Source organism: Mixophyes fleayi, chromosome 6 (genome assembly GCF_038048845.1).
Source record: "Mixophyes fleayi isolate aMixFle1 chromosome 6, aMixFle1.hap1, whole genome shotgun sequence".
Taxonomy (NCBI): domain Eukaryota; kingdom Metazoa; phylum Chordata; class Amphibia; order Anura; family Limnodynastidae; genus Mixophyes; species Mixophyes fleayi.
The window spans coordinates 185,899,598-185,909,022 of record NC_134407.1 but is presented as its reverse complement, the minus strand read 5'-3'; the positions used below and the strand labels follow the sequence as shown (position 1 = coordinate 185,909,022).

General features: G+C 40.8%; 1 protein-coding gene across 1 annotated transcript; it reads left to right on the top strand.

Annotated features, from left to right (window-relative positions):
• The first annotated feature begins 2,434 nt into the window (after window positions 1-2,434).
• RAB5IF (RAB5 interacting factor) lies at window positions 2,435-8,081 on the top strand. Its single transcript, XM_075177572.1, has 4 exons — window positions 2,435-2,686; window positions 3,465-3,568; window positions 5,920-6,049; window positions 7,251-8,081. The coding sequence occupies exons 1-4, from the start codon at window positions 2,576-2,578 to the stop codon at window positions 7,290-7,292; spliced, it is 387 nt and encodes a 128-aa protein (XP_075033673.1). The 5' UTR covers window positions 2,435-2,575; the 3' UTR covers window positions 7,293-8,081.
• The last annotated feature ends 1,344 nt before the right edge of the window (window positions 8,082-9,425 follow it).

Here is a 9,425-nt window from a genome sequence, read left to right as displayed (position 1 = left end):
TAAATGGGCAGGTCTGACGGAAAAGGTCAGTGATCCAATGTCGCAGCCGCAGGTACTTGTAAAGTCTTTAGAGGGAAGGCCAAAGCGATCCTGCAGTTGCGCAAAGGAGCAGAGACCCTTAGCGCCAAATAAATGTGCCAAAGAGCAAAAGCTCTCAGAGAGCTAGCCAAAGAGATCCAGGTCAGGGATAAGTGTAGAAACACTGGAAAAAGAGCTATTACTGGTGGGGGGGTATAGTACTGAACGTATCCCGAATGAAGGAGGGGGGCTGGAAGGGTGCGAGGTCTCAGGATATCAGTAAGCCAGGTCAGTTCCGATATGGAAAATGGAGGGTGAAGGGCACGTTTAAGGTCAACCCAGGGCTTGTGGTGAGCTGGAAAAGCCCAATACCAGGAGACCTCATAGCCCATCCAAGTGGTTGATAACCTGGTAAGCTGGGCAATCAATAGCAGATAATTAATGTCAAACACGTCAGAGATGTTGTACGGGATGCGTATCCCCAGGTATGGAAAGTGAGCGTTCTTTCCACGCAAATTTAAAGCAGCCTTCAGGTGTGTCCAGTGGGAATTTTAGAGGGAGAGCTTCAGTTTTTGTAGTGTTTAACTTATAATACAACACCTGGCTATATTCAGCTAGAATTTTGTGTAGGTCCAATAATGAGGTCTCCGAACTGGAAACAAGAAGAAGCACATCATCCGCAAGCAGACAAAGACGGTGGTCAGTCATCCGGAGGTTGAAAGCCTTGCAAGCATTACATCGGTGTATGTGAATGCCAATGGTTCAATGGCCAATATATACATGAGAGGGGACAAGGGGCAACCCTGTCTGGTGCCATTAGAGATGGCAAATTTGTTAGAAAGAAATTAATTGCTAAACACTTTGGCGGATGGGCCATTACAAAGTGCCAAGATTGCCTTCAAAATACTGCCAGTAAAACCAAATTCCAACAAGACCTGCCGCATATATCCTGGGGGAACTGTTAAGTGAGGGGCCCAAGAAATTCCATAACTCCAGAGACTTTACTTCACAGCCTGTACAGTCTTGGAAGCCCCCCTCATGGTAATATGTTAGCCTCAGTACATCCTCAACTACTTCCAAGGGACAAATGAAAGCCACGTGACCCTGGAAGTCATTTGCACAATTAAACTTTTTTAACCCTCATGTACCTGGTGGAAGGTCCACTGAACGGACTGTGAACGTTGGTCTCCGGGACCTTCCTTGACATTGACTGTTGCTAAAATAGGGAGCCTTAAGTAAACTAGGCTGCAAATGAGGGTGGGGTAAGAGGTTGTGAACAGATAACCGCTACGATATTTTGGAACTGATATATGTTACACTAAACACCAGAATGCGGAATAAATGTGATCTTTGACTGAAATGATTGTTGGTGGTTGAAGAGCTCAGAAACCGCTGAGAATTCTCATACACAACAGTCTCTAGAGTTTACAGAGTGCAAAACAAAAAACATCTAGTGACTGGCAGTTCTGTGGACAAAAACGGTTTGTTAATGAGAGAGGTCACAGGAGAATGGCCAGACTTGTTCAAGCTGACAGAAAGGTGACAATAACTTAAATAATCATGCATTATAATAGTGGTATGCAGAAGCGCATCTCTGAATCCACAGCATATCGAACCTTTAAGTGGGTGGGCTACAACAGCAGACCACTCCAGTCAAATAATAAGAAACTGAGTATACTATGGGCACAGGCTCACCAAAAGTTGAAGACAGGGAAAACACTGCCTGGTCTGACAAATCTAGACTTCTGCTGCAGCATGCAGATTGTAGGGTCAGAATTTGGCATAAACAACATGAATACATGGATGCATTATGCCTTGCTGACGGTGGAGAAATGGTGTGGGGGATATTTTCTGGGCAGACTTTAGGCCCTTTAATACCAATTGAGCATTATTTAAATGCCACAGCCTACCCGAATATTCTTGTTGACCATGTGTCCCTTTTTGGCCAGTCTACCCATTTTCTGGGGCTACTTCTAGCAGGACAACCCCGCATGATCACAAAGCGTACTGCTTTTCCAGCTGGTTCCACAAACATGACGATAGTTGTAAAGACTTTGTCCCCTCTCTATTACTATTGGAACAGAAAGCCAACCCGACCTGTTTCTTCCTGGAGATACTTATCTTCCCCTGAATTTAGCACTTTCAAGCTAAATGAATAAACCTGATCTCAAAGCAAAGCAAACGTGTTACACCCATAAACTAACTAAGACAAGGTACACTTAGACAGAGAGCCCCTGCTAGGCTACAGAGCAGACAGCTGCAGCACAGGCTATAAAGACAAACAATAAACAACATGGCGCAGTTTCGCTACAGCCAATAGAGTGCTATTATTGGTCTCCGGAAAAATGGCGACTTCTGTGTCATTATACAGTGAAGTTACAGAGGCAGTGTATAATGTGCTAGAGGGACATCACTTCCGATCTCCTGAAGCCACATCCGGAGTAAGACTGAGGACGAGCTCGTCATCCTAAGAAGAGCCCAGTGACTGCGAGATCTAGCAGGACTGTGACCGGAGGACCAGGCCCCAGCTCGGGGACGGCCCGTCAGCGTCCGCATCATGAGCAGCGCCAAGCGGAAAGAGGAGCACCCCGTGTCCAATGGGGGGGTGAAGGCGAAGCTGTCCCCCTGGAGTAAAGCGCTACGGGTGGACGCAGCCTGGGAGGACAAGGTAATGTCCCCCGTCCAGGCCACACTGCCATTATCTCTTATACTAGTGACCCCCTAGTCACCCTGTGTGTGACATGTGCTGGGCTTACTGCTCACATCTTTCATAACCCTGCAGTAATACTTATAGGTCTATGGTGTCTTTGTGCTGTGTCTTCTTATACTAGTGACCCCCTATAGTCACCCTGTGTGTGACATGTGCTGGGCTTACGGCTGTATCCTCTTATACTAGTGGCCCCCTAGTCACCCTGTGTGTGACATGTGCTGGGCTTACTGCTGTGTCCTCTTATACTAGTGACCCCCTAGTCACCCTGTGTGTGACATGTGCTGGGCTTACTGCTGTGTCCTCTTATACTAGTGACCCCCTAGTCACCCTGTGTGTGACATGTGCTGGGCTTACTGCTCACACCTTTCATAACCCTGCAGTAATGCTTGTAGGTCTATGGTGTCTTTGTTCTGTGTCTAAATAGGAGGAAAATATTCTGTTAATACAGTTTGAGTTACTCATAATTATTATTAATTGATATTTACTTGAATGACACATTCTGTCATATAGCTCGATGATGACACGCAAGTGTTTTTTTTTTTCTCTAAAGAGGATTATTTATACAGCTTAGAGATTTATAGTACTCAGAAGTGCTGACTTCAAACTTTGGACAACATGTGGTGTAATTCTTTCCTAAGCCACTAAGCACACCAACAGAAAATACCATTAATGTAATAAACCAGCCTCTTGCTTTGCAGTGATCACCTGCTTAGTCTCTCCTATTCCACATTTTCAGGATGAGTTCCTTGATGTCATCTACTGGATACGACAGATCCTGGCTATCGTGTTGGGGGTGATCTGGGGTGTTGTCCCTCTAAAGGGTTTTATAGCAATAGCAATGTAAGTATTTTCAGTATTTGGATTTTATACACTATATCTAAAATAGTCTATGGCATCTACATTTTGTATTTCTGTTATATAGGACCACTTTGCATTTTAGCTTTGTAGTATATAAGTTTGGGATAGGTTCAAGCCTAATTAGTACAGTTTTAAAATCATTCATGGAAATTCTTTGTATAGAATGTATGGTCATAGTGGTTAGCATTGCTGCCTCACAGAACTGGGGTCATAAGATCAATTCCTGTATCAAGCTGAGAGTTTTCCGGTGGGTTTGAAAAACCAATCAGATTCTAGCTATCATTTATTTAGTACAACCTACAAAATGATAGCTAGAATATGATTGGTTGCTATAGGCAACATCTCCACTTTTCAAACCCTCCGGAAAACTCTCAGCTTGATACATTTACCCCCAGGGCTTTATCTGTGTGGAGTATGTGTGTCTGCCCCATGTTTGCATTGGTTTCCTCCCACACTCCAAAGTCATAATGGTAGGTTATTTGGCTTCTGATAATGGAACCTAGTGTATGTGTGTGTGTGTGTGTGTGTGTTGGGTAATGAAGATTGTAAGCTCCACTGGGGGTAGGTACTGATGTGAATGATTATTCTCTGTAGATGCCATATAAATAATTGTTAATAACAAATGTATGTCTGTGACTTAAAGATGTATCATCCTGGGGGCTGCTCCGTGGGGCCCCAAAGCTCGTCTCGCAGCCTAGTCCAAAAAAAAACAGAACTCTGTGATTGTGCAGTGGAGAAGTGTAATCAGAAACTGCAATCACAAAATAAACACATCACTGGGTTTGAGCTGACTTGCATTTGTTATGTCGATATGTGAATGGGGCTGAACATATGCAGAAGACTATGTGCCCGGCTTTCCCTCTCCTTTCCATCCTCCCTAACCATGGATTAGTGTATCTAATCCTTGGTTGGGCTAATCCATTGGGTCTGTTTGTTGCCTATAGCCAACATTTTTTTCACAAAGGTGATATTGGCCAATTAAAGATCAAATTGTGTTCCTATCATATAGTATTTAAATATAAGTTAATTGAAGTAAAATTTGAATAAAATACAAACATCTGTTATTTTTACTGCTGAAGTCCAAATGGAAATATCAATTAAGTAATGTATATAGACCGCATATAATAAAGCTGCCGCACTAACTAATTAAATATTATCAGCTGGAGAGGTGAATCCAATCAGAAACGTCTAGTTAGTGCTGCCAATCATCAGCGTCTCGTACCAACCCTCCAACTACCACAACAGCCATGTATTTCTGCAGGTGTATCTCCATACTACCTCAGTCACAATTATATGAGCACACCTTTACTGTACTCCGCATACGCTCACCCACTACTTTCCTCCCCTCTTTCGCCTCTCCAGTCATAAGGAGTCTCAAGTGCAAATTGATACTGAACTGCTCATTTTGTTGCCAGTGTGACAGTGAGTATGGACTGCACACTTTCCTTGCTAAACACAAACAAAAACAACATACTATTACTACAAAAACTTCCATGGCAATTTACCATTATATCCTTTACTCTGCTGTCATATTTTCTTAATTTGTGTATGAAAGTAAATGTGGAAATACTGTTATGTCTTATCTTTAAGGGAGGACATTTCTGTGGAAATGCTGAGTTTGTTTATACACAACAGACATCCATGGAGCACAGTGGCTTAGTGGTTAGCACTTCTGCCTCTCAGCACTGGGGTCATGAGTTCGATTCCCGACCATGGCCTTATCTGTGTGGAGTTTGTATGGTTCTCCCCGTGTTCGCGTGGGTTTCCTCCCACACGGCAAAAAACATACTGGTAGGTTAATTGACTGGTATTAAAAAGTGACCCTAGTCTGTGTTTCTGTCTGTATGTTAGGGAATTTAGACTGTAAGCTCCATTGGGGCAGGGACTGATGTGAGTGTGTTCTCTGTACAGTGCTGCGGAATTAGTGGCGCTATATAAATGATGGAGTGATTTTTAGTGGTCCCTTCCCATATCTCTCTAAACAAATGTCTGATAAGGAAATAAAGGACTTCTACCTGCATTTGGAAAAGGGAGAGGTGTAGATTTTGGCATGCTAGTTTCTAAAAAGAGACTTGGCTGCTTGTTTGTAGCAGGCACAGTTCCAGCATGTACTGAAAGCCTTTCCTTACGTTAATGTAAATATATTTCTTTAAAACTCCACCATTTTTTGTAAAGATTTTCACTATTCTCCAAAGAAGTACCTGAATTGTTGTTAGTGTTGACAATGGACTGACTTGTCTGTTGCAGTAAAAGAATCGTATAACCATAAAATAGTTCACAGAAATGAATGTGTGATAATTTTTTATTTTTTTTTCTTCCCTTTCTTCGGCCAGTTTTTGTGTAATAAACGCCGGGGTACTGTACCTGTATTTTAGCAGCTTCCAGCAGATAGATGAGGAGGAATATGGAGGAACTTGGGAACTAACAAAGGAAGGATTTATGACATCATTTGCTCTCTTTTTGGTGTGTATTCCTACTTTGAAATAAACTTGTTTACAGGATTGTTAAACTATTTTAGACAGTGCTGTTGACAAATTTCTTTTTCTGTGTGTAATTTACAAAAAAAAAAGGGGGGGGGGGAGGCTGAAATTTCTTAAAATAGGTATTGATTGGGGCAAGAAATAGCTAAAAGCCTCGGGAGCATTTATATGCAAGAGAGAAAATGCCAAACAAACAAGAAACTATGGATTGACCAGGAGCAGTGTAAATAAGGTTTAGATGGCTAACCGTAAGATGACAAGTCGTGGGAATATGTCAAATAATTGGCAAAGCTGAACAGGATTGTCCACTTTTGGACAAGCACAGCTTATATTAAGGAGTAGTTAAAGTTTACAATCATTTTAAGAAAAATCTCAAAGTGAAACCGAGCATTTTGGTGAGGTTATATTCAAAGTTAGAATAGTATTAAGACTCAGAATCTTTCCCTTTTGCTATTAATAATCTTTTTAATTGACATTGATTAACCTTCTTAATGAGTAACTCCTTCATTAAATACTACTGTCAAGGCAGAAATCTTTATTTCATAGTTGTTACATATGACATATCTGTGTATATACAGTCTGTATACAATGCACAAATCTGATTTACTTTGTCTCTCGCCTGTCACCTACCTGTCTAGTCGCACCCCTATGCTGCCTGGCAGGAGTGTAAGGGATCCTTCTGGGAAAAATTATTGAAAAAGAGCAAGAGATACACACACTAATCCTTCCACACATACTGGCCAAAAAACAAGGCGGCATAAGATATTTAATGGTTTCATTGTCTGACCATCTACCCTGATCTTGCCAAAAGCTGGGTGGTTCCCTTTGCAATAACAACAATTATAGTTCAGGAAGAGTTGAAATGCCACATATTGCCAAAACCTGTAGAAAAGGGAAAAATACAGTTTCATACTCAATTCTTACTGTTATATTGAACACTTTCCACTAGGTGGTGCTATTCTAAGACTGTTCTTTGCATGATATATACAAAAACTGTTCTGCTAAGCCACAGAATTTTTATATTTGATGTAAGATTGAGGTACTGATTCTAACTTTCTATATTATATATAGTCGTTTAAGCATATATACCTTCAGAGATGAGTTATCTGTAATATAAATTTTACATAAAAGTATGTTGAATAAATTATTATTTTTTTAACGCTGCATGTTTCTTCCCCTCATAGGTGGTCTGGGTAATTTTTTACACTGCAATTCATTTTGATTGACAATAGTTTTTATCTCCTGTTTTGCCAAATCCCTACTTTTTGTCAAGAAAATTCATCATCTTATAAACAAATAATAAAATAAAACTCAATGAATAACTAACTACAAAGAACATTTCAGGGGGAGAGAGAATGGAAACTTTTTTTTTTAAAATAAGAACCATTGAATTTTGACCTGGCCTCGTGAACTTAAGGCTTGAGGAACAGCGTGTCCCCATGACTGTGGAGACTTTGGCTTACTTTGTATGCGGTTACATGAATAAATCTTCTTCCACTGCCTGCCAGGTCTGGAGACTGTTTGTTTTTTTTTTTTTTTTATTCATCTGATTTACGTTTCCAATTTAACAACATCTTCATCTTGTCCCTTGAACTGCAACCTGAGAGACAGATGGTGGGATCCACTCCATGTCATCTATTCAAGCTGAAACATCCAGATTGGATCACGATGAATATTTTAATCATGGACTAGAAGCGCTTTCAGTTACAACAGCTCCCACTTTCCATTCATGTGGGAAAGGGAAGGCCTAAACCCTTTGTTTGATACTAAACGGCAGAAAATAATTTCTTCAGCTTTGATGTGATTTAAGGGCTTGTTCGTATGATTTTTTTTTTTTAATTCTATTAAATGGTTTCCTATTACATTGCTCATTGATGGCGCAATGCGTTGCAGCTGCTCCAGAGTCCGTGGATGGGTAAGGGTCCACCCCTGACATAAAGCTACACAGTATTTGAACAAAACTTGGTATTTAACTTGGTATGAATGTGTTTTACAATTAAAACTGATTTATTGAACTCTGGCTTCTCGGTGCAATTACCATAGCCAGTTCGGGGCTACGGAAGGAGCACTTGTCTTGATCCATTAACATTTTCCAGTGCTATATAGTTATTGTTCTGCTTTAAGTTTACAAGAGATGGTCACTGGAGCTCTAGCATAAGGCAGAGGAAAGAAAAGATGACCCGTTTAGTTTTTAGTATGTATTCAGAACACTAGTGTGTTACTTCCTGGGGATAGTCATCCAATTGTTTAATATTATGGTGCAAAGAGCAGTGAATGCTGTAAGCCATAGCAAACATATTGGCTTTCATTAGTCTGGTGTCACTGGACTGCTGAAAGCTGATGTGTGTTTGGTTGCCGTGGGTCACAGGACCTTGTTTTGCTTTGTGTAATTTTATCAAAGAACGCAAATAGTCCAGCACATAAAAATGGAATCTCGGTTTTCATAAATGTCCCCCAACAAGCATCCTGCACTTAGGATGCTTGTAGGGGGAAAAGTGTCTTTGTAGAATCTAGAGGCACTTCAGTTTCAAAAATGTAATTCTCCATAGTGTGTGTGTGTGTGTGTGTGTAAAGTGTTGAACGTTTTTTGTGCACCCTGCTTTATAGGTATAGGGCGCAGAGTAGCTCACTAAGATTTATTATAGTCAACCAATGTGTTTTTGAATGTAGTGTAGTCTGTGTAGTGTTAGTCTAAAAATGGTCACTGTCTCTGTGAGGTGTCTTATGTACACGATTGCAGAAGGCACCATTACTTATAGATATAGTGTTGCTTCAAACCCCCCAATGGTCCTTACAGGCCGAATGTGCAGTTATTTTGTCTTTAACAGCAGCTTTGTTCCTTAGGCAAATAATAATAATTAATTTACCTTCCTTGGACAAACGGCCTGGAGTGAGGTGACTTTCTACATGGGGAGAGCATGAAATTGAGTGGGGTTGCCGCCCAGACATGGGCAACCTCTTTGAAAGGGAAGGTTTAGAAAAAAAAAGTCTTGCCTAGAAACTACTCCAATCTTTGAATATGTGGAGTCACCACCCAGCGGATGTAGTATAGTTTACTGGTACAACTAGAGTAACCTGATGTGGGACTAAGGTTGCTTTTACTAGAGCACAAACTGTTTGAGTTAAAAATTTTAAGGATATTTAAATGATAAACTCATGCAAGAGTGATAAACTCCGGATAACAAAAATAAATAGCAACAGAAATTGTCCATGGACTTTACAGTGAATGAACAGATCAACTATGACACAGGAAGCACTAACACACCAGCTTGGTAATCTTTCTTTACAATGCGGAACCTACCTGTTTGTATTCAACTAGGAATGTCTCAAACATACACTGAAAACTGTGTATGTATGTC

Excerpts from the sequence above, each read along its gene's own strand:
- RAB5IF (XM_075177572.1), top strand. The coding sequence starts at position 2,576 with ATGAGCAGCGCCAAGCGGAAAGAGGAGCACCCCGTGTCCAATGGGGGG. Across the intron at positions 3,569-5,919 it reads GGTTTTATAGCAATAGCAAT|TTTTTGTGTAATAAACGCCG; the intron begins GTAAGTATTTTC and ends TTCTTCGGCCAG. Across the intron at positions 6,050-7,250 it reads CATCATTTGCTCTCTTTTTG|GTGGTCTGGGTAATTTTTTA; the intron begins GTGTGTATTCCT and ends TTCCCCTCATAG.